The sequence below is a fragment of the Vulpes vulpes genome, chromosome 14, assembly GCF_048418805.1.
Source record: "Vulpes vulpes isolate BD-2025 chromosome 14, VulVul3, whole genome shotgun sequence".
Lineage (NCBI taxonomy): Eukaryota > Metazoa > Chordata > Mammalia > Carnivora > Canidae > Vulpes > Vulpes vulpes.
This window is the reverse complement of record NC_132793.1, coordinates 17564244-17589972: the sequence shown is the minus strand read 5'-3', so window position 1 is coordinate 17589972 and position 25729 is coordinate 17564244. Positions and strand designations below refer to the sequence as shown.

The following is a 25729-nucleotide window of genomic DNA, read 5'->3' as shown; positions in this document are numbered from 1 at the left end:
ATACAAAACCACCTGTCCTGACAAGCAAGTGAGAAACCACCCTATGGAGATATTTTCATAATCCAAGACACATGGATTCCCCCAGAACCAAACCGCTTCCACTAACGATGATCTCATAGTGGGAAAATAAAACATAAAGAAAGACAAGCCACAGGAGGAAGCTCGTCCCTGTGAGGGAGAGGTGGCAGACGTGGTACAGAGAAATGTGCCTCCCAAGAACTGAAAATAGTACAATCCAAGAGGCCATAAAATAAATATATTTAAATTGATTAAAGAGAAAATAGGAGGACTCTGAACCACAGCAATGATGTAGCACATCATGGAAGAAGGATGAGCGGATTTGAAAAGTATGAACTTAACTTCGAGAGATGAAAAATATAGTCACTGAAAGTAGAAAATAAGTAAATAAATATATGAACAGATGTTAATGGAACACAATGGAACATACAGAGAGGCTGAAGAAAAGCAAAAGCTGGCTCTTTCCTTCAAAAATGTCAATAAATTAGACAGACTTCTGCAAAAAATGATTAAGAAAATAAAGATACAAATAAGCCACTTTGCAGTTGCTAGAAATTGGTAGAATACTTTTTTGCCTGCTGGATTGGCGAGTGAGTAAATGCCTGGGAAAACGATAAAGCTCATCTGAAGATGCTGATGGATGTGACCAGGGCCAGAAGTTACACATCAGCCCATCACCAGAGCACCAGCCTTTTTTTTTTTTTTTTTTAAAAAAACAAGAGGTTTTATCTTAAGATAATTGTAGATTCACATGCAGTAATGAGAAATAATGTAGAGAGGTCCCTTATACCTTTCACGTGGTTTTCCCTAGTGTTAACATTTTGTAGAACCACAGAACCACATCACAATCAGGCAACTGACACGGATGCAGTCCACTGACCTATTCGGATTCCACCAGTTTTCCATGTACTTGTGCACATGCACAAGTTTAATCAGTTTTATCACATACATAGATTCCTGTAATTACTACCACTGCCAAAATGCAGAAGCAGTTTCAGCAAAAGGATCCTTCATGTAAGGAAACACTAGCCTCTCTTTTCTCTAGGCTGAGGGTTGGTTACTGGACCCTGGGTGACTTTCCCCATAATGAAAAGAAGTATCTCTCAATGAAACTCTGAAGTCTCCACGAGCCCTACAAACTAGGGCCCCATCTTTCCTGATGCTCCAATAACCCACAGGGCTACCCAGTGGCTGTGCATGTTGTGCACTGCTCAAAGTTAGAGTGTGCTATTCATGCAATAGCCTTGCTCTTGTGCCCCACACCCTGTTAATTAAAAGTCATCAATCTTTTCCTGTTTCTGTGACTAGTGGTTGGGTTCATTGTGTTCATTTTTTGTAAATCATACAGTGGAAAGGGTCACCTGTGTGGTCTATAGAGAAAGGAATAAGTGAATTCTTATCTCTGGGCTTAGTGTCCACATGGGCCAGAGTTAGGAAGGGAGATCTCTGTTCAGAGTTTCTTCTGTGGGTCAAAAGATTGGATCTGTGATGAGTTTTGTGCACGTACGTGTGTGTGTGTGTGTGTGTGTTTGTGTGTGTGTGTGTAGGTCCATGTGCATGCATGTGCATGGCCTGGCCTCTACTCCAATCAGAGCGAAATGGCTTTATATTTCTGTTTCATGAGATAAACTTCTAGGTATGTCTATTTTTGAAGAAAGGATTTCACAATTTAAAAAAACTGAAAACTATTTTTTTTGGTTACAGTTTCAAGAAAATCAGTGGGGAAACAAGACAGCAAAGGTGCTGATAGCAGCATCCCACCGTATAGGTTTTTTAAACTGAATTTGATAGAAACAAAAATGCAGATCACTGGGTATGTGAGAAGCAACATGTCTGCAGCAACAACAGGATGTTTTTGGGTCTTGACTATTTAGTGGCCAAACTAGGAAGTGAGAGCGGAATCTGAAAGTCCTAGAAACATACTGTTGAAGCACAGAGAAGAAGGAATAGAATCCTGGACTTTCAAAATATTTTAGCTTTTGGGAACCCAAGTCCTTTCCTGCAACATCTATGTCTAGTGTTTAATTATTCTATATTCTTCAGTTATTTGTACTTTCAGAAACACTGATGTTTTAAAGTAATGGATTACCTAAACTTTGACTAGTAGAAAAATACCCCATAAACAGACAATGTGATAGGTATCTAAACAATTTTATAAACTGATGATAAAGTGTGGCAGAAAAACTGGCTGGGAAGGAATGGATTTCTGAGGAGTGTACTACTTATCAGACAAGAATGGCATGTATAAAAGCAAAAAGAAAATGAGGTCACTTAATTTTAGATCAATATTATTGTGAAGTTCTTTAATATTATCAGTAAGAAGTTCCGTACACAGCTCTGCATGTTAATGTACATAGTATATTCAAAAGAACTTCCAAAAACATGTTTGATCAGTTACTTGAAGTAGAAATAATAAAGAAAAGTGAACTGCATAGTTTTGATATTATTGCCAACATGAAAAGGAATGACATTGGGATGGCTTTGGAAAGGAGTTTGAAAGAGGGAAAGACAGATTGTATGAGGAAGGATGTGAGTTATACATAGAAGGACTGAGCTGCAAGCACAAGAACTTTCAGGTGGCCTCTGTATGTCATTTCTGTGTTTGGCAGAGCAACAACAAGCATAAATAAAAATAAATAAAACTGGGTATTGGTAGACCCATGTTGGATCACCTGCCCTCACCCCCAAACTATCACTTAAAGGAAAATCTGGGCTACAGATGATGAACTTATCCTCAAAGTACACATGAGTTGGTTGGGATTGCTAGCAACTGGGGCAGTCTTCTACTTTGAAAGTTCTGGAGTGTTGAGGAATCTTATATAATGAGGGAAGAATGATTCCAAATAGAAAGGCCAAGGCACTGCCATCAGTTCCTGAAGACAGCAAAGTGGTGAAAAGTATATATACTTTGACATACATACACCTGAATGGGACTCCTGACACCACCACTTACTGGCTGTGTGACTTTGGGCAAGTTACTTAACTTCTCTGAACCACAGTTTCTGTTAAAGCTTTCTGGCCGGTATCACTGAAAAGTGAAGATAGAAAGGGGGAAAACTAAACACTGTGATTTATAATTGTTAGAAATGCAACATATCTGAGGTCAACACAACAGAAGAAGGGATGGACATGGCCAGGGCCCTCATATATGCTATCCTTCTCTTTCTTCATAACATCTCAAACAGTGTCTTCTCATCTCCCTGAATCCCTTCTTGTTTCTCCATGTTCTGTCCTCTACAATGAGGCATGATCATTTTTCAGAAGTCTAAAGCTGAACATGTACCTCTCTGCTGAAGCCATATACTGGCTGCCCACTCTCCTTCAGTGACATTCCTGATCAGTAATATGGCTTCAAGGCTCTGACTGGTCTAGTTTCTGCCTCTCTCACCTGCCTCACTTAGTGTCTCTCTGCCCTGTGTTTACTAGGTTGCAGCCATGCAAGTTCTTGTCTACCTGAGAATTAGTACATGATGTGTTATACTCCTAGAATATTAATCTTCTTGAAACTTTCAAGGTCAAGTGGACTCCTATTCATCCTTTAGAACTCAGCTCAAAAGCCACTTCCTCTTATAGAATAGACAAACTGATACGGGAGGAAAAAATATCAGGATTGTGGTCACCTATTGGGTGGAGTGGGGGCAGGGTTTGACTGAGAATGAGCATGAGAGGTCTTCCTGGCCTCCCTTTATACTATTAGGGCTTGGGTTGCACAAGTGTATGCAATTGTTGAACTCATGGAATCAAAAGCTTAGGATATATGTATTTCTTTATATGTAAATTTTGCCTCAAAAGAAAAAAAATAGATCTCTGAGCCTGCATTATTGATATGCACGGTGCAGTATTTGGGGAATGGGAAATGTATGAATGTCTGAAATTTCCTTTGCAATGCATAAAAATTCAAGACAGATTGAGGGATGGATAGATGGGAAATAGGTGATAAAGTACGTGTGGTAAAATGTTAATAGTAAAATTTAGATGGTGAGTAGCAAATGGGTGTTTACTAAAAAACAAGTCTGTTAACTTTTATGAATGCTTGAGGATATCAAGGAAAACATTCCTGTCTGCTCCCCTCCCCATCTGAGAGTAACATGTTAGATCCTAACAATATCACCTTCATGAATCACAGTGTATCTTCCTGGACACAGCTGTCATCTCCATCAATTACAAGAGTGGTTGAATAATTAATAGTGAAATTATTTAATATCTAATATCCCTTCTCTAGACTGTAAGCTCCACAAAGGCAGGTGCCACATCTCTGTCGTTTACCTCTGCATCTCGAAGATCTAGTGGTTGCTCAGTAAATACTTGTTTGGTAAGTACACCAACCTCTCTAAAATACATCCTCCATCTTGCTGATAGATATAATGTCTGTTTTCAATCTTCATCTCTCATGTCTTTTTATTACTATGGTGAGGCTAGCAAGACAGTCATTTCCTGCCTCAGTTCCATCAGCCTTGATGGGGTTAGGGAGCAAGAAGCCACATGTATTCCAAATGCATCTGTTCCCCAGACAGGATTCTGGTGGTTTTAGTTATACCCAGATCCAACATGCTTCTCTCATATTGAAGGTAGTCAACTTCTCTATAACTTCAGCTTGGGCTGGATATGACCTGGAGTTTCTCATTGTCACCAGGGCTGTGCTCATACTAAAAAAGATCAGCCCAGCATTTTGTGTTGTGTATGCATCACTACAACCAAGACCCCCATCCTCAAAGGAAGATGTGTGATGGGAGGAAAAAACCTCAAGTATGCCCGACACCGAAAACATGGCTTATTTTTTCTCTCTCATTCATCAAAATCATAATAAGACAAAGGTATGCAAAAGAGTTGCAGTGTAATACTTAGCTAAACTAGAAAAACTCAATTTTGACAGGTTTTACAATCTTCAGGCTGACAGGTGACTTTGTCTTTCATTGATGTGTAAGAAAGAGAAAATGAAATGACTAAACTTGTCTGGGAGAGGAAATTTAAATGTGCAACAGCTGTTTGAAATGAGTTTACCATTGTACTGGGTAGATAGCAGTCTGCTTTCTCCATTTCAAACTATGCCTTGGATATGTAAGCAGTTTGTGGATATCATAAACCACTAAGACAACAGAGCATTAACATAATGAGAATAGCAGTTCTGGAGTTATAAGACCTGAGTTTTCATCCTGGTTTTGCCATCAAATTGTCTTGCACAATTATTTTCCCTTTGTGGATCTTTTAAAAAAAGAATTAATTAATTAATTAATTAATTTTTAGAGAGAGAGAGTGAGTGCATGCGGGGGAAGGGGCAGAGGGGGAAGGACAGTGAGAGAGAGAGAGAGAGAGAGAGAGAGAGAGTCTCAGGTAGACTCTGTGCTGAGTGCAGAACTGACACGGGCTCAATCCCATGATCCTGAGATCATGACCCTAGCTGAAACCAGGAGTTGTACACTTAACCAAATGAGCCACCCAGGTACCCCATCTTTGTGGATTTTATCTTTAAAATTAGCGAGTTGGATTAGCTCATTGCTTCTCAAACTTTAAGGTATATGATCTAGAGATAGTTTAAAATGCAGATTCTGAATCAGAGGGCCTGGAACATGGCCTGAGAGTCTGCACTTGTAAAGGAGTTCCCAGGTTATACTGATACTGCTGGTCCATGGATCTGTACTATGAGTAGCAATGATCTCTCTAAGGGAATTTTCAGTTAAATACAATTTATGTATTACTAGTCTTAGAGTTGCTCATAAGAAAAGCAGAGGTGGCTGGATGGCTCAGTCAGTTGGGCAACCAACTCTTGATTTCAGCTCAGGTCATAATCTTAGGATTCTTGGGATTGAGTCCCATGTTGGGCTCTGCATTCACTACGGAGTCTGCTTGAGATTCTCTCTCCACCTCACCCCCCTCCCCCACTAACACGTGCATGTATTCTTTCTCTCAAAAAAAAAAAAAATCTTAAAGAAAACAAGAAAAGCAAACAGTGTTCATCTTGCTCTCAGTGAATGAATGAGGTACTATAGTTTAGTACTGTTCAAAACCAACCAAACAAAAAATTTCAAGCAACCAGAGCTGATGGCCTTTCCTCTGGAACAGATACCTAACAGTTCTCTTGTAAAAGCTAACAAAGCAGTGTGTACCAAATGTGTGAACTCGTCAAGTTTAAGCACTGTGTAAACTAATAAGGCACATCACAGTTTAGCCTAGTGGCCCTCAGCTGCCGAATTACAGAAGTTGATCCCTGAAATGGCAACCTACTTTGTCTAATCTAGTGGACTCCACTCCTGGTGCAGTACAAGAATCATCAAGGAGTGTATGAACTAGAGATTCCTTAACTCCACACTCTGAACCCAGAAATTCAGTAGCCTTAGTTTGGGCCAGTCATGTTTGGGAACTACTATTATAACCATATGATGGGGGAACATGGCAGTTACTGGAGGCAAGAAACAGAAATTTTGACTCAATTCCTGGTAGAAACAGGGTAAAGAAGAGCAATTCTACAAGTCAGCTTCTCATGGTAATGAAGCTATACAGGTCACATGGGAATCACCATTCTAGAAAAACAGCCTCTGAATACAATGGTAAAACCTCTGAAAGTTGCAATGAAAGGTCTTAACTATAGTTCATGTTCATATCCTCCTCCTCCTCCTCCTCCTCCTCCTCCTCCTCCTCCTCCTCCTCCTCCTCTTCCTTCTTTTTGTATACAATAATGCATCAGAAGAACTGGGGTTAAATGCTGACTCTACTACTTATTAACCAAAAGACTTTGGGTAAATTATTGCAACATCACACATGTTAAGCCATGTAGGAGTTACCTATTGCTTCATAAGAAATGACCCCCCAAACTTAGCAACTTAAAATAACAAACATCTACTACCTCACAGTTTCTGTGGATCAGAAATCTGAGCACAGCTTTAATGAGTACTTCTGGCTCAAGTTTTTTAAATTGGTGTTGAAGCTGTCATCTGTGACTATGGTCACATCTGAAGACTCAATCGGGAAAGAATCCAATTCCAAGTTCACTCATGTGATTGTCGGAAGACTAATTTTCTCATGGGATATTGGAGTAAGGGACTCAGTTCCCCTGCTGGCTGTTGGTTAGAGACCTCCCTCAGTTCCTTGTTCAGTGGGTCTCTTCATAGGATAGCACCCAACATGGCAGCTGGTTTAATGCAATAGTGAGAGAAAGTACCCAAATGAAAGCCATGGTCTTTTTATAACTGAATACTGAAAGTAAAATCCTAATACTTTGTCATATTGTATTCATTAGAAGCCAGTCACTATACCCAGCCTACACTCATAGGAAGGGATTTTACAGGAATGTGTAACAGGAGGCAAGAATATTTGGGGCTATCTTAGAGCCTGCCAACCATAAACTCCAATGTCACTCCACGATGGTTTTGTGAAAGTCCCCAAAAATAATGTAAATGAAAGAGCATTTATAGACATTACAGCAATATACACATGTAAGACTGTAAATAATTTATTTCAAAGAGGCCATTGAAAACTCTCCAGCTAATTTTACTCAGCTTTGCCAAGTATTCTGAACCTTTCAGTTAATGAAGGTTCTTTTATTCTTGCGAGGTTCTAAACTACCCGCTCTACACTTTCCCAAAGATTTTCCCACCATCTGATACTTCAAGGGAAATAAATGGTTTAATTTTCCTTACAACATGAATTGTTATTGACAACAATCTTTAATCATTAAAGAGTTAACAGTGCACTTTGAATTGCTTTACCCAGATAAAAAATTCATTCTCTAAGTAAATGAATTAGCCACATAATTGACAGTCAATTCCAGTAATAAAACACTAATTAAGTGATTCTGCTAAGTAAAAAGTGCAATGTGATGAATTTGCTAAACAATGGCCTAATAAATTTTCATGCTAAATAAATGGCTTGGAATGGTGACTAAACACTCACCATGTCTAGGGTCAGTCAAAAGAGCAACTATGCTTTTAGAAAACAATAACAGAAGTGACTGTACCAGCTACCATCCTTAGCAACACTACACTGGGCTCCTTGCCAAGCAGGGACCAAGTGAATAAGTGTGAATGGAGTAGATATACTAGATTCAGGGGTGGGGAGGAGGGAAGTCACTATGGGCATAGAATGTGTATATAGCCTAAATGAGAACTTGGAATAATCAGTATAGCCAGATTGGAGTCACAACCCAGTATTGGGTAAGCAGTGGCAGGATTCAATGCTAGACCTTACTGGGCTAAGGTCAGAATCAGCACCAAGGAGAGATCATGGAAGCAGTGGCTTCAGGAGAGATTCCTATAGATGGATATGTGTTTTATAGTGGACAAGGAAGCTGAAGTTTAAAAGGTTTGCTCTCAGCTTCAGGAGGCTAGCATGGTAATGGGACTCAGCTCTCATAGGTATAAAAATGTGCACTGGCCTTTAGAAGCATCTTTGGTTATACCCATTTACAAATGGTACCTTCTGGAAGGATTTAGATTCAGAAAAATCCATGCTTCTCTTGGGCTCTACTGGTTTGGATTTCCAAATCCTATACAACAAAGAATAGTGCAGAATTTTCATCATTAAAACCTTGTTCTCCAGACCCTTAAACTGGAACAGGACCTTGGTTTCCTTCCTTGAACACAGTAGGCACTCTGCCATGGGAGCCTTTAGTAAGAACATACTTTCCTGATTTTCCCAGACATTAGGAAGATCCATAAGGAAATACAGTTGAAGAGGAGTAAGCAGTGACTGGGGTGGAGTGTGGGAAAAGAAAAAAAATAGAAGCACAAAGCCCTCTGGAAGAGAAAAAGAAAGTTGTGAGGGTAGAGGCAGCCAGGGCCACACAATAGTACAGAGTTCTCTTCTGTTTTTCAGGCTTGCACTGAATGATGGAGTCCAGGGAAGCCAGTATTTGGTGATAAGGCCTTTTAAATTAATGATCAGGACAAAGATAGCAAGATTAGAGCTTCCTAAGAAAAAGAGTTGCAAAGTGTACCCATATATCTTTTTCAGACTAGTGCAATGGTCTCCCCATCCCTACCATGGGATCAAAACCTAAGTAATCCTAGTCACCTCCATGCTTAAAGGCCCTTGTTTTTCCAGCAACACATGAGAACAGTTGGTCGAATACAGAATAGTTAAAAGTGAATCACTGTGATCCATCTTGATCACAAAATTGACACAATGATTCATTCAACAAATACTGATCAAGCATATGTTATATGCCAAGTACTATACTAGTCTCTCCAAGTACTATACTAGTACTAGGGGTACAGTGGTAGCCAAAACAGGAGTGGTCTCTGCACTTTGGAGCTTGTAGACTAGTGAATAAGGGAGACATGAACCAAAAAACTCTTCGATGAGTAAATATTTGCATACATGATATTTGTGATTCATGCTGAGAAGAACTAGAACACAGTGGTAGTAGGGGGAACAAAAAGGTCACTGTTGAGATGGACAATTGGGAAGCCCTCAAAAGTTGACAGCTCATCACAGTTCTGAAAGATAAATAATAACCAAACTGAATGACAGCAAGAATATCCTGGGAAGAGGGCAGTCTCAGTGGCTCAGTGGTTTAGCACCACCTTCGGCCCAGGGTGTGTTCCTGGAGACCCAGGATTGAGTCCCATGTCGGCCTCCCTGCATGGAGCCTGCTTCTCCCTCTGCCTGTGTCTCTGCCTCTCTCTCTCTCTCTCTCTCTCTCTCTCTGTGTGTGTGTGTCTCTCGTGAATGAATGAATAAAATCTTAAAAAAAAAGAATATTCTGGGAAGAGGGAATAGAATTGTGGAAGTTATGATGTTGGAAGATAGTGTTTTCAATGCATAGAAAGAAAATCAATATTATTGGATTATAGTGAGAAATCCAGGGAGAGTCCACAGATGAGACCAAAGATGTAGAAAGGAATCAGATAATTTTGAACCTTGTAGCTCATGAAGCCCTTGTAGCTGGGCACTGGCATGGTGAAAATTGCATTTTTAGATTACAGAACAGACTAGGGAAGTAGCTATTTTACAAGTAAAGCATAATAATGACATCGACCTATCAGGCAAACCTCTGCGGATGGTCAATTTGAAAGGAGAGAGAAGAATAAGAAGGGTTGTTGATATGAGAGAGCCCAGCAAGTGCACGCATTTGCTAGAGAACAACTGGCTGAAGACTCAGCAGAGGACCACATACGTCTTCACTGCAGCAGAATCAGAAGTGACTCTACTAGTCTGAAATGACTCTCTTACTTTCTGAGACTCTGTCACATCTGTAGATCTGAGGGAATTTCATCCTGCCTAATCAAAGACCCTGAAGATCAAAGGGGTTTTCACCTTGGGAAAACCGAATTGACCCAATGAGACATTAGCTGAATAAGGATACTCATTTAAAAAACCAAACATGTCCAAGTATGTCCAGCCATCAGAACATCAAAATATTGATAGATCAAGAAAATATGGAGCAAGCAGGGAGATCTAATCAATACTTTTGGATTTAACAACAGTCCCAAGAATGGAATGTCATAGAGTATCCATTCTCTACCACCTGCTTCATTACAAAGACTTGGTTACACTGGTTGGGTTGTAGTGGCTGTTAATGCTGTAATCAGGTATGTGTGTATGTGTGAGTGTGGGTGTGGATGTGGATATAAAATAAAATTTTGTGCTAAGTCACTTCCCTGAATCTGATATATTGCAGATACAATATTTACTTTTACTGGTCTTATTAACTCCCACTTCAGTAACATTCTCCTCATTGTTGCTAGGATGATCTTTCCAAAAATAGACTCAACCCTGCCAGTCCACTCATTAAGATCTGTGTTAGCTCCTTGCTGAAAACAATAAATTTCCAACCCTTGCTTTTGAGACTCTTTAAGACATAGTCCTTGATTACCTTTCCAAGTTAGTCTCCCACTACTTAACCTCATGGAACTAACACTCCAAAGGTCAGAACACTCCTAATTACTTCCTGAGAAAAAGGTCAGGGAGTTGGCTTGACTTCAAGCACAATCAGCACCTTGGACAAAGACCCTAAGTTCTAAGTCTGCTCTTTCCTTTTCTTCTCTCAGGCCCTATGGAGAAGTTAACATTCCTGATGTGTTTCAGACTCTGTATTTTAGGGAATACACTTACACTTACAAGGAGCTACATAAGAGAGCAAAAGATCTTTCTAGATTTTGGAAATCTTCAGAGACACTGCTGGACCATGTGCTAGCAATGGAAAAGTTACCAATGTAACCAAAGTGGAAACTGGAGATCTAGAAAATATCCCTATTTATTCTTAATTATTTTAGCCAAGTAGTCTCCAAGATGACCACCACTGATTCCTGCCCTTCCTGCAGGCATATGCCATCTCCATGATTGAGAGGTGGAGCCTGTTTTGCCACTCTTAGGCTGGCTAGTGACTGGTTTTAATAATGATAAGCCACAGAAATGATGTTAGCCAGTTCTGGCCAGCAGAAGTGATACCTAGTTTTTAAGAGACTGGCATTCCTCCTGGCTTTCTTGGAACAGTTGCTCTGAGGGATGCCAATCATCATGAAAGAAGTCTGATTGCCTTAAGTCTGGGCTACAAGGGAGCCTAAGTTAGATGCACAGAGAGAGAGTAATGTCAGCTAGCCCCAGATGTTCTAGTTATTTCAACCCAGGGTTCAGATGCACAAAGAAAAGGGCCATTTGGGCATTCTATCCCTAGCAGATGCCACTTAAGGAAGAAGTGAGGCCTCAAACATATGGACCTCAGATAGCTGTCCCCGTCATTTCCAGCCATTGAAGTCATTCCAGCTGTCTCATTTACACACACACACACACACACACACACACACACAAGATCCCTGCTGTACCTTGCCCAAACTCTTGGCCCACAGAATTATGAGCAAAATACAATGATTGTTGATTGTTAAATGTTGACATGGTATGTTATAACAAACCAAAGAACAATGACACATTTCTCCCTTGACAAACTCTTACCACTCATCATTTAAAATTCAACTCTTCCATGTTTTCCTTGATATCCTGATACAGCCTGAGAAGCCCAGTTCCATTTCCTACTGATATTCTATTAACTCACTTTGGCTTCTTCTCACCTAGTAAAGCAACATGGTCCAAACCCCTTCCTTTTTTACCAAGTGAGTTTCAGTAACTAAAGAAATAGCTCAGTTCCCAGAACAAGTGGTATGAGGAAGCCAACTCTCCATGTCCATAGAAATTGGATACATGTAATAGGTGCCCACTGTCTTCCAGAACCTTCCCAGACAACTGATGTTCCCATGGCTATTTGTGAGGCCATCCAGCTATGGAGAGCCACAATCTGTTGCTACATCTGCTTCCTGTATTTACTACTTTGTTTTGCTTCTTCTGCTGGCAGAGCCAGAAAGCAGTCTGAGTTTTGTCCCCATTTGTGTGTGGTCTGAAGACTACCAACTGTTTTCCTTTCTTTTTCCCATGATTGGAGGAATGATTGTATCACATTTCCAAACCAGGCAATAGTTGATTACTTGAGGATATTTTGAGTAGTAGCTCCCACTTCTGCAGAAACCATGAAAAGGAACTTGTAAAATTCCTGTCGGTGTTGGCAGACTAGGGATTGGTGACAGAAGGTAGAAGACATGTGAAGTTCTGGATATCAACTGATTGGGAAAACAAACAAACAAAAAACACTCACATTCTTTAATTCCTTTGTCTGTATATACTCAATTTTGGATGCAGAAAACAGGACAATAGTGTAGAGTGTCAGCTGTACCAAGCTTTCCACGTATTCTCTTTTATTCTGACTTAATATATAGGACTGCTTTGTCTGAGTCCCATCTGTCTATCCATCCATCCACTAATTTATCCATTCAACTAAATAAACATTTTTGGGTATCAGTTCTATGCCATACATCATGTTACATGCTAGGAATACAGTAATATGCAAAATATAGATGGTCCTTCACTCTTGGAAGCTGCCACCTGTCAGAAGGGTTGGACTTTAAACAAACACATTTGAAAGATGAAGTTAGTGCTGAGAAAAGGGGAGCAAAATTCTATGAAGCACCTAACAAAGGAATTCAATCTGGTTTGGGGTGAAATGGTTAAGAATGGAGGAAATCTGTGACTTGAGATCTAAAGGAGTCAGTTAGAAAAAGAGTATGGGTATAGCCAGATGAGGAGTTTGGAAGACATTTCTGTTAAGTGCTAGAGAGTAAATTATTATGCTTTGTGGTCTAGATGGCCTCTGTAGCAATTACTAAACTCTACTGAAATAGCACAAAGGCAGCTATATATAGATAGCTTGTAAACAAATAAGCATTGGTGGTTCCAATAAAACTTTATTTACCAAAACAGAGAGTAGGCTGCATGTGGTCTATAGGCTATCGTTTGTACAGCCTGCATGAGACAGAGCAATAGCATGGACAAAGGCCCTGTGGCGGAAGGAGTATAGAAAAGGTGAACTACTGAGAGAAGAAGGTAGTATGACTGGGACTCACAGAGAAGGAGGCAATGATATGTGAGAGCTTGGAGTGGTGGACAGGGCAAGACCTTTATGTAAGGTAAGGATGAGGACTTTGGTTTACAGTGTAAGATAATCAGAAGCAACAGAATTGTTTTAAGCCAGGAAAGGAAGAGGCAGCATGTTCCAATTTGCATCTCCCTAGTGGTTAAGAAAAACATGGACTAGAGAATGACAAGGATGAATCTGATGATTATTTAGGGGTTGTGGATCTTATTGAAGTAAGAGATGGTAATAACGTGGACAAAGATGGAGGAAGCAGGTGCAGATGGATTCTAGTTATATGGAAGACACAGAGTAATCAAAAAGTGGTATGGAACTGGTTGTCTAGGGTAAGTTAGCCTGAGTAACCAAACCTCATGGCACCCTCCTCTAGAAATACATAAGGCACCACCCAGAGAATGATAAGGATGGTAATAATGGGAACAGATGGACTTTGCCTGTCCTCGGCCTTCTGATCTTTTCTTCTACTTCATTAAATGCTTCTTTTTTTTACTTTAAATATTTTATTTATTTATTTGAGAGACACAGTGATACTGACAGAAAGCATGAGTGGGGAAGAGAGGTAGAAGCAGACTCCCCACTGAGCAGGGAGCCTGATGTGGGGCTTGATCTCAGGAGCCTGGGATCATGACTTGAGCTGAAGGCAGATGCTTAACTGACTGAGTCACTCAGGCACCCCTCAAATGCTACCTCTTAATGATGTTCCCTTTCTAAACCTCTGCGTCTTGTCTTATGCCTCATACCTGCTGGCAACCACTGGGCAAAAATTTCAGGTGGGCTCCTCAAACTGTGTGATGGAACCAACCCTATGACTAGTCCTTCATCGACTTTCTAAGAGATATAGATCTACTCTCAGCCCACTAAAATATGAATCAGACTTCAGTTTCTTTGAAATTTCTACTTTTGAATCAGTGGGTTCAAAGCAGATCAAAATCTGCTTAGAATATTGAGATTCTATCATAATCCAGGCTAAGTGGATAGCCATGAGGCCACCTAATCTGTTAACTTCTTCACACACTCTGAGTTCCATCTCCGAGTCCGGGTGAATGACCAGAAGGTTCTGTGCTTAGATCACATTCACACAGTCCCTTTTATAGTCCCATGTTTTGCCCTCAGCTGTGACTGCTTTTCTACAGGCACTCCTAATATATAAGTCCTGGTTCATTGTTCTGGCTCTTCCATTAACTTGCTAAGTGATCCAAGAGTGTTTCATCTCAATGGGCCTCAGTTTCCTTATTCATGGCAAGGTCTTCAATAACCTTGTGTACACAATGTAGCAAATATTTATATCTCCAGGCTGTACGCCTCTGCTGAGCTCCAGGCCCACAGATCCAGCTGCCTACTTGACATCCCTTCAATGACTCAACAGCACCTCCAACCTAACCCGTCTAAATGTAAACTCCCCCTCTTCTGCTCCAAATCTGGCCTCTTTGCGCTCATGCTCTCATTTAATGTCATCACCACCCACTTAGACTGAGTATGAGAAGAAAAGAGAAGATTCTGGACTGAGCTCTGGGATGCTTCAATGATTAGAAGTTGGGAAAAAAGAGGAGGAATGGAAAATAAAGAATGAGAAGAAATGGCTGAGGAGGAAGGAGGAGAAAAGCAGAACAGGAAAAGTCAAGCAAAGAAAGTGTTTCAAGAAAGATGGGGTGCTGATAGGTCAATAATATAAATCCAGATTCAAACCCAGATTTGACCTCTTGGTAGCTGGGTGACCTTGAGCAAGTTACTTAAATTCTCTGAGCCTCTGTTTTCCTAACCTGCCCAACAGAATTGTTAAGAATATGAAATGATGCATGGAAGGTGCTTTGTCCAGTAATTACACATAAATTGTTAGCTAGAATTATTATTTAGGCTTTCAAATCACCAAGGCTGTAGCACTAAGCTGAGGGAAAACAAAACAAAAAACCTGGTCTCTAAGCTTGGTGTATTCTGCTACCTAGCAACTATGTATTTATATTTTCAACTTCACTTCTTTATCCTTGATTACTTTAACAAGCACTTTCTAAGTGCCCTGTTGTAATTCAGGACTACCTATGAGGTACAAAGAACAATCTATTTTCTTCTCAAGATGCAGTGGACTAGCATAAATTTCTAAATGCAACTTTAGCTTTGTAGCTTTACTGAGGCTCTTTGAGAAGGAATGGCTATGCCAGCTTGAAAGAAAGTAAAGATTTGTAGCTGATAAAATGCTGTCCCGACTTATCTACAATGGAAACCTGAATCTATATAAATCAAAGAGAATATGAGGCCAGGTTCCAACAATGTGCAGAGGCACCTGATGCTGGGATCCCTCTAATTTCCAAATAGGTTGCCCTTCCTAGAAAGTGAATTTAAGTAGGCTACAAATAGACTCTTCTTAGGCAGCTTCCAGCTACTGTTCCAGCCTTACCTCTGGCCATATGCTCTCAACACAGAACACCCTGTCCTCCCTTTTCTGAGCCCATCATGATCCTTGTCCAAGCCTTTGTCTCTTCCATTAGGGACAATCTTCCTCTTGTATCTCCCTCAAGTCAAAATCCATTCTCTCACATAGTATTGTCCAAGGTTGAGCCTATGTTCAGTGTTCCTAGGGCACTATACACACCTTTTCTCTATCACTTATCACAGTTATTGAACCTAATCCACTTACAAGTCTCCTCTTGGAGGACAATAATATTCTTAAAGGCAGAGACCATGTCTTATTTATCTTTACAACCCCTATACCACTTGGCATACAGTTGGTATTCAATGAATATTTAAAGGGACACCTCAGCTCCCATAACCAGGAGATGAAAAGTATAATTCGATTTGAGAAGATTCTATTTGCACAAAAATTGGATTGGGGGTTTACAGAAAATGTCTACAGAAGACAAAGCATTATTGACCATATTTCATTCATCAGAAGGAGACTGTGGGACAAAGACTAGAACGGTCACAGCCCCCAATTCTAGCCTATGTTCTTTTGCTCATGACTCAGTAAGTGACCTTGAGGAAACTCTCTGGGACTCAATTCTTCATCTTTAAGATGGGAAGTTTGGATCAGATGATGTCTAAGGTAATATTTAGTTTTGATGGTCTATTCTGTTCCTTTTTGAGTCTAATAACCTTCTCTGAAACTTGTGTTAGTTTAACTCAGTGTTTGTGATAGGCAGTTTGTCTACTTTTTCAAGGCCACTTAAATTTCCATTTTGCACTTCCAGGGAATAAATAATTCCAGTCAACTTTGGGTTGCCAGGAACTAAATAAGTGTGTCCTTTAATCTGTCAGCCAAGTGGATGATTACAAAATATTCAATAATCCCTGTAAAATATTCAATAAAACTGGAGGTGGCAAGCTTGTAACATTCAATTCTTCTCCTAGATTCAATTTAATCTTGGAGCAACCAGAAAAATATAATTGTCCTTGCATACAGAATTTCGTGCATTTTTTTTTAATTTCTCTTCATGATGTTCCGTTGAGCTCTTGGTTTCACTGTGTGACTCATGATTGCTTTTCCTTGTAAATTTCCACTGCTTCCATTCTGACTCTTAGGTTGTTTGCTATTCAGACAAAAGGAGAGAAAGCTCTAGAGATTGTTGAGAAAGAACAGCTATAAATGGGGCATAGCTATAAACGGGTTTTAGCAACCTTAAGGTCTAGTACTTCCAAGTAGCAATGCCTTCACTTCGAGAAAGGGGGGTTAGCCTTTCTCTCTCAGTGTGCTGTAACTCTACTATTATCAGAGACAACTTGGCACGTAAAGAGCAAGGCCTTTGGAATCTGACAGTCTCAGGCTTAACCTGGAGTCAGTGACTCAAACTTGAATGTGCATCAGCATCACCTGGAAGGCTTGTTAAAAACAATGATGGCTGGGCCCCATCCCCAGAGCTTTGGGTTCAGTAGGTCTGGGGTAGGGCCCAAGAAGTTGCTTCCATAGAGTTCCCACGTGATGCTGATGCTTCTCATTTGGGGACCACACTCTGAGAACCACTACTTTGAGCGAATGACTCAGTACTCAGTATCTGTAGACCTCAGTTTCTTTTTCTATATAATGGGAAGAGTAACACCTGCAGCTTAGTAGAGTTGTCTTGGTTTGTAGGCATGTCAGATCCTGGTTTCAGTTTCAGCTCTGATACTTAAAGCCATGAGCCTTGGGCAAGCTCTTACTGTTTTAACCTCAGTTTTCTCACTTATAAATCATCAGGGACAATCGTAACATTTCTTAATCTTCCCAACAAGAAAATGCATATAAAATACTCATCTGGAAATAGGCACATAATTAATGTTCAATAGATGGTACCTGGCATTATGAATAATAATAATCTAGTAATTAGTACATTTTGGGGCTCCAAACTGGGAGAATTAAGTGAGCTCATCAGCTGACACAATCAGAATAAAAAATATCCTAGTAGGCTGGGATAACGGGGTCAAATCTAACAAGAATATATAAAACAGAGGAAATACAAAGTCCTTTACTTAGGCCCCCCAAATCATCTTACTTGGGCTGAATGAGTCAGCCTTAGTTAGAAGCCATGAGCTCTGCATTAGGGAGATATGTGGTGGACATTTGGAGGTTGACTCAAATGTGAGCAATGTATTCTGAACCCAGGTTTGGAATCCAGAGTGAAGGGTGGTAGCAGCTCTCTAAACTTCCAGTAATTCAACCTAATGCAGAGAGTCATGTTCATCTTGGAGACCATGTACTCCATAGACACAGACCAAATGGAGACAGATGTGTCAACTGAGATTTTGAGGAAACTAGAAAACAGAAATGTATCCCAAAGAAGACTGATGGTTGTTGTGAGCTGCTCAGTCTGAGGGAAGGACCTGCAGGAAAACACATGGCCACAGTCCAACAGCATGGAGTGGGAGTGAGTACTGCTGGAAGAGAAAGACTGGCTTCACTATCTTATGTGACATCGGAGGGCAGAAAAGGGGCCAACATATGGTTGCTGACCAATACATACTTGTGTACAAAACCAAGAATGAATGGATGGAAGTTACACATTGCAATGTAACAGGAGAGAGAATGCACTACCAGAGGAGCTGGAAGCAGATATGGGCTCAGAGCCAGAAGATCTTCATTGGAGTTCCAGGGCCAACATTCGTTCTCTCATTCATACATTCAAACAAATACTCAGTGGGTATCAGATGGGCCAGAGGGTTGGATAGTGGTTGGGATACACACTGGTGAGCAGCCATGGAGAGCCAATGAGTCCATGCTTAGGACAATAGTTTCTCCCTTGGGAACTACAAGGATCCACTGAAGGGTTTTAAGAAGAGGAAGGCAGGTCAAGTCAGAGTATTGCAAAGATGGGATAGCAGAAATGTATTTCACTTTATGGAGTTTAGGTTTCCTTATGACATCAGAATAGTAATTCCTACCTGGCTGCAATACTTTAAGAAGTAGAGATAATTCAGCATCTAGCAGAATGGCTTCCCCAGCAGGTGCCGAACAGAGTGAAGGTATCACTAGCAATCTCTAACATCATACATCATCAAGGGCATAGCTTCCAAACGGAGGGTCACAGCCAGACCAATTTTCCCAGAGACCCATTTCTCCAGCTGGCTCAACATCCTTCTGAAAGGGCGAAGGATTTTTCCTAAGGAGTTTAAGGCAGCCTCAGTCATTACACTTTTAAAGTCATGATCTGTATTCCCTATTTGAATTGCCTTAGTTATATAATATGTTCCTAAAATAATCAGGTTAAAACTTTGCCTGGTGCTCCCTTCTGCCCGCCCCATCTCTGCCAAGCTATCCTGCAGGGTATCAATCTTGGACATTACCTGATGTACTGGCAAGGACATCCTTTTAGGAGGTTGGTAGCTGAAGGTCATGGAGGACATCAGGTTTCAGAATCAACCCTTTTCAGCAGCAGCAAACATCTCTGAGGCCACTGCAAGCTCTGAGGCTGTCAGATATATTTTTGGTTGCACTGGAGGTACAAAGTCAGGGGAAGAGTCTTGTGGTTCTTTTTGCAGGCAGAATGCTACTGCAGCCCCTGTTGGGCTCTGCACAAATGTTTGTGGTTGGACCACCTGTTCCCCTCAGGAGCTATGAGCTCTTTGTGCCCAGGGCCATCCCTTGCTCCCCTCTCTATGTGTCTATCTAGGGCTTGGTCCAGATAAGGAATGCCTGAGGATGGGGCCATCTGGTCTACAGTCCCACCTCCTAGGAGGCTCCTAGAGGGACAATTCCCACAGATCCTGCCTGTTAAAGCATCCACTTGGCAGCTGCCTTCCTGTGGGCTCTCAAGTGGATAAAGAGATTGAGAGGAGGCACTGTCCTACCAGCCAGCAGGGCTAGTCTCCTTCATCTCTTTTCTCTCCTTCACCTAGCCTTGTGGTGGGCAGAAAGGTGAAGATTAGAGGAAAAACAAAGATATCTGGTTCTGAAAGTCAAACATCTAGCTTGGGGTTCAGACCCTCCCTCTCTATTCATCATGTGACTTGAGGAAGATTTTTCAATATCTCAGAGCACCAGTTTCAACTGTAAAATGGGTCTGATAATAAGCCTATCACTGCATAGGGTTTTGTGAGGACAGACGAAGATGTGTATTTGAATGTGCTCATCACAGAGCCTGGCACCTTGAGGGAATCTGATCAGCTCCATGTCAGTGCCCAGCCCCAGGCCTCCATGTGGGACATAGCGATGGCAGCAGCTTCTGCCCACATGGAAGAAAAGCTGGCTGGCCATCCAGAGAAGAGTGGCACTCTCCTTTTCTCCTAGCCACCAGTGGCCACCAGTAAGACTGGTGAGTGGTGGGCTACCATTCATAGAACAAGACAAGGAACACTAGTTCTGCAGTCCAATGACCCTATTTGGCTTCTAATCCCATCCCCACTCTTTGTGTGTGTGATGTTGGCTTGTTTATTTTAGCTCTCCAAAACTCAGTTCCCTTATTTTGGAGTGGGAATAATTTCTAATTCGTAGAGAGTTCTTAGGAGACTTAAGAATGGGATTTATATAGAGCATTTGGTCTAGTATATACTAAGTACCAATGAAAGTTACTTTCCTATTTGAGCTTTTGCTACTAGAAAGCTCAAACCAAATTGGAATTTGAAAGTTTCCAGCCTGCATATTTAGATTACTTTTTAATCTAATACAATTATATTTTAATCCAACCTGGTCTCCATCTTCTTGTCTTTGTTTATGTGTTCCTGATCTTATTTATTTCTCTTATTACTGTTTTACTGTAGGTACTTTTAGAGAATATGTTCCCAAATTCTCTGCAGAGCTGGATGAATAGAACCAAACTGACATCAAGAGAAACAGATCCTTAATAGGACTCTGCAAATGCCTATGTGATTTGGGGCATAGAGTCTCTCCGAACCTCTATTTTCTTGAATGTAGAATAAGGGTATAATAAATGTACAAGCTATCTTATGGTGCATGAATAAGGACCTTTGGCTCCAGGTCCTTATTTTCCAAAAGGACTTTTGTAAACTATGAAAAACTCAGTAGAAACACGTATTATATGCAAGACACTACTGTATACATACCTAAGAATGCAAACAGTGTATGTTCTCCCTTGTAAGGGACAAGGGGTTAGTGATTTCCTTAGAACAGATAGCATCTAAGGACCAGGTGAGAAGGACCAGATGAAGGTATCATATGTATATTCCAGAACAGGCATCAGACATCTTGATGCCAGGATACCCTGGCTCCAAGGAATAACAATTATTCTCTTGTCTTTAGTCTACCCAGTTCCTGAATGCCTGAGTGGACATGTATACCAGACCACCATCTTCAATAACGCCCCCTGCTCCAGGCCCCAAATATATATAAGATTATCCCTTTTCCTTTCTGAGTCTCCTGGACACTCTGTACCTGCACTCTCTTTTATACCTTCAATAAACTCTGCTTTCATCTCCTGCTGCCTCATGTTTGATTTCTATCCTGGGCGCACAGCCAGGGACCCTCTGGGTCCTTGGACCTGGCCTGCTAGCATCACTATCATAGAAATTCAACAGGGATTTGTTTTGAAGCACTTTGATTTGGACTGAAAATGAACACGGAGAAGATGACACTATGAACAAAAGATATAAAGAAGAAGATGTAAGCATGTATATAAAAAGACAGCATCTGAAGAAAGATGCGGAAAATTATCCCAGTGAGCGAAAGATCTCAGAAAAAAAAAATAACAATCAGGTATACAGAGCAATAAGATCAAAATGAGATTACTTAATAAAAGCTGGCATTTCTTTAAACTGAAAACAATGCACATTGTTTGTCCTTGAAATGTGACATGCACGCTTTTCTCAAGAATGCAGCAGCACTCCAAAGCCAGGCCTGTAGCTGACAAAGCCCTATCACCCTTCCAGCCCTGAGGTCATTGTTCCTATACAAAATCCACAGGCTTGACTGAATGGTTGCCGCAGAATTTAGCAGTCATTTGGAATAGAAAGCCCCAGAAAAAATCAAGGTATGCAGGGAGATGTGGAGTTTAAATTAGGCAAGAGCCCACCTGTTCAATAATGAAATAATTGCTCAGGGCACATTCTTCTGTAATCTTTTCTGATGTGACATGTATTCTTGTGCTCTGCCTTTCTCTGTGCTTCCTCAACATTTGCAAATCATCTCAGGGCCTCCTAAAGCCGATGCAGAAGCCAGACAGTCACTTCCCTAATGCCGCGAAAATAGATTCAATTTTACATACATCAGGGTGATTTCAGAAGCAATTTCTACATCTCTAGTGTAAGCATTACTTACATTTTTTCCCCTCAAATCTCATCCCAGTAGTTCCACAGGGCATTTTAAAAGGTACCTGATGCATTCCAGGGCATTAAAAAGAATCCCCAGAGCGTGTTTGTGGCTGTAGCCTGAGGACACCAGAAGCATAGATAGAGTCCTAAAATATTCAGTGATTCATACAAATGCAAAATTTCTTAATAATTGAGTATAATGCCAATCGAAATGTTTTTCCCTGTCTTTTTAAGAGCAATATCATTAAAATGTACATACATATATGTATATATGTGTATGCCTCTGTACATATGGGTATGTCTGTGTGTGTGTGTGTGTGTGTGTGTGTGTGTGTGTGTATAAATCACACACATATATCAATCATTTGGAAATATTGTCTCTGGACTTGAAGACGTCCAATTAGATTCTATTGGATAGGATTCCTCTTCCCCTCTGGCTGGCTAATCTACCTTGGTCTTAGGTGCTTTCCTCTTAAAAGTCTAAGTTTTAGCCCATGGGGAAAACAGTGGTGATGTTTCCCCCTTGAAATCCAAGAAATTGGTGTTACTCAGATTTTCAATTGAGATCAGAAAGTTTAAGTTCAAATACCTATAATTTTGAGGTCATGTATCCCTGACTATTATATTTTTGCACTCAGTCTTCCTGGGGCATTTCTACAAATGGAGAAAAGTATGTACAAGAAAATGGCCTATCCAGGAAAGGTTTTAGGTGAATGGGTATCACTTGACCAGGATGTCCTATCAGCTAAACTTGTCAAACTTCCCAGACCCTAGGCCAAAAGCTGGAGAATCCGTGACAGATTAATATAGGCAGAGACTCTTGGGGAGCTCTGGATGAGCCTTTCTTTAAAGACGACACACCAAGCCCATTTTTCTGTCAACCCTTTTCCTGCCTCTCCTGGCCACCTATGCCACTATCCTCTTTTCCTGGTCCTGAGGGAAGGTATGAATCTCTGTGATTCATCTGGGTTGAGAAAGGAAAAAGGACTGGCTTCGTGGGTAGGCAGACTGCAAACTTGCTCTGCTCTCTGAGGAAAACGGAAGTTAAATATTTGCTCATGAAATAATCAGTATGCACAGTTAGACTTTGTCTTTAAAGCCATTACACAATCTTAAGAAGTGTGCAGACTTAGCATTGCCAACAACGGGCAATGGGATAGCGTTTGTCTACTGATACAATGCAAAGGGGAGTGTATGATACCACCTTTGTCACATTTTTGTCAACATGTTAACCTGAATGTGATCATGACGAAAAAAATCAGATGAATCTGAATTGTGTCACATCCTATGGGACAACTGGCCTCGACTTTTAAAAGATGTCAGCACTTTGAAAGAAAAAATATAGAAGGGAGGGCTGTTTTAGATAAAAGGTAATGGAGAGACATGATGACCACATACTACGTGAGCACCTTGACTGGACCTTGGATTAAAACGACAACAAGAGAACTTGGGTGACTCAGTGGTTGAGTGTCTGCCTTTGGCTCAGGGCATGATCCTGGGGTCCTGGGACTGAGTCCAGCATCAGGCTCCTCGCAGGGAGCCTGCTTCTCCTTCTGCCTGTGTCTCTCTCTTTCTGTGTCTCTCATGAATAAATAAATAAAATCTTTAAAACAACAATACTAAATATTTGGGGTCCACTGAGGAAATTTAACTGTAGACTGTATAACTGAGGTATATTAGATAGTATAATAAGGTTACATTTCTTGGGTAAGATAATTTTATAGTGGTTATGTTGAAGAGCTGTCCTAGTTCTTAGGAAGCACATGCTGGATTCTCTGGAGATAGAGTGTCATGATGTCTGCAACCTACTTCTAAATGGTTCAGAAAATTATATATATATACATTTTTTATATAATATATACATATACACACACACGGAGAGAGAATATGTGTGAATAAATGGTGAATCTAGGTACAAAGTATAGGAGTATTCATTTTACTTTTTCAATGTTTTTATAGGTTTAAAACTAATCTCTTTCCTAAGGCAGCATGTCAATATTTGAAAATGGCTACTGCTTCCCTCAGAGTTCAGTGTTATTAACCGATGTGCCTCTAAGAACCGTCTAACTGGCTTTTACTAAATCCACATCCCACCTTACCCCTCATCTCCCTCTCCCTCTTCCCTCTGGAGATTCTGATTTAGTTGGTAAGGTGCAGGGCCTAGATGTGTGTTCTTTGAAAATTTCTCGGATGGCTTCTGTGCTGCCCTGAGGTTAGCAATCATGGATCTGAGTTACCCTCAGAACGTGGATCCATCAGGAATTAGCTAGGTTATTCTGAGATGGTCAGCCAAATGCGCGGGACTTTGGATGCCTTATCTACAAAATGGGAACAATCATACAAAGTATCTTCTTATAGGGCGTGGAGAGGACGAAGATGGTCAATAAATATTTGTTTCCTTTTTTCCTTTTTTCTCATAGACTCCCTACCACCCCAAACTGATCGTATCTATGTGATTTTTATGAATTAGGGCTTCTTCCATTTGCCATTGGCACAGTGTGTGGAGGACATTTGTCTCTGCTCATATTCCTTTAGAGTTTCTGAATGCCCCATCTGGAGCAGAGGCTGGGAGATCTAGCCTTTCTATTAAATCCTGGAGGAAGACTGGCTCAAAGAAATATGAGAACTAAAGTTAGCTCTCTTGAGTCTGACCACCAAGGTAGCTTTAAATGTTGCCAGTCTTAAGATTCTCCTTTGGACTAGGGTGAACCCTGATGTCTTAGCCATTTTTATCGGCTTGGATCCTGTATCAGCTCTGCATGGGAGCTCAGGTGCTCTTGACTGAATACCACTTGGAACACTGGCTGTGGCTTGGAATTGGCCAGGCATGGGAGGCCCAGGTTCCAGGTCTGGATATGTTACTCATCAGCCCTGAGACATTGGAGAATTTGCTTCTCTGAGTCTCAGTTCCTTAAGCACTTAACTCTGCTCCAAGTCATCCAGGGAGAACCTTCATTCTTGAACATCCCAGGGAAACATCCTGAGCCCATGTCCTATAGCATATGACCACTGTGAGGGGTCCACAGCTGAGATACCAGGGTCAAGGTGGACCATGGACATTCCCCTCCCCCTAGTTGGCTCAACTTACTGAATCCATTAACATCCTGAGAGCTAGAGGAGAAGCCTTCATCATTGCGGCTGGTGCTGAGCTTGGTAGTGGGTTTGTCGGCTGAGGCCACAGGCCCCATCTCCCTCTGGGCTCCACTCTGCGTCTCCTTCTGCTTCTTGGCCAGCTTCCTTTGGGACATGTGCAAGAGGAAAAAATCACAGTCAGATGGTTTCAGTTATAGTAAAGCATTGGGAAGATTAGATTGCTCTTCTTCCCCACTCATCATCCTTAAACCCCAAACCTGATTCATTCTCCAGAAACAGTCAAGATAGGTCCTCCAATGTCAAGGAAGAATAAGCCTAAGTCCTCCTAAAACTATTAATGGCTTTCATTTACTCAGAAATATGAAACTTATCCTGGCTCACCTTCAGCAATAGGTTTGTTCTTTATTTGAGCTTAAAATGGGAAATATCAGAAAGGGAGACAGAACATGAAAGACTCCTAACTCTGGGAAATGAACTAGGGGTGGTGGAAGGGGAGATGGGTGGGGGGTGGGAGTGACTGAGTGATGGGCACTGAGG

At 41.0% G+C, this 25729-nt stretch overlaps 1 protein-coding gene across 23 annotated transcripts in view; it reads right to left on the bottom strand.

Moving 5' to 3' along the window:
• The window catches only part of PTPRT (protein tyrosine phosphatase receptor type T), a 1025198-nt gene that overhangs the window by 107463 nt on the left and 892006 nt on the right, over nucleotides 1–25729 (bottom strand). For 17 of the 23 annotated variants that reach the window (XM_072735811.1, XM_072735820.1, XM_072735812.1 and 14 more), the window contains one exon: nucleotides 25188–25336. In XM_072735811.1, coding sequence (XP_072591912.1) covers nucleotides 25188–25336 — 149 coding nt within the window. Of the gene's footprint in view, nucleotides 1–25187; nucleotides 25347–25729 lie in introns of all 23 variants that reach the window. The other 6 variants (XM_072735832.1, XM_072735816.1, XM_072735809.1 and 3 more) reach the window with 1 other exon arrangement.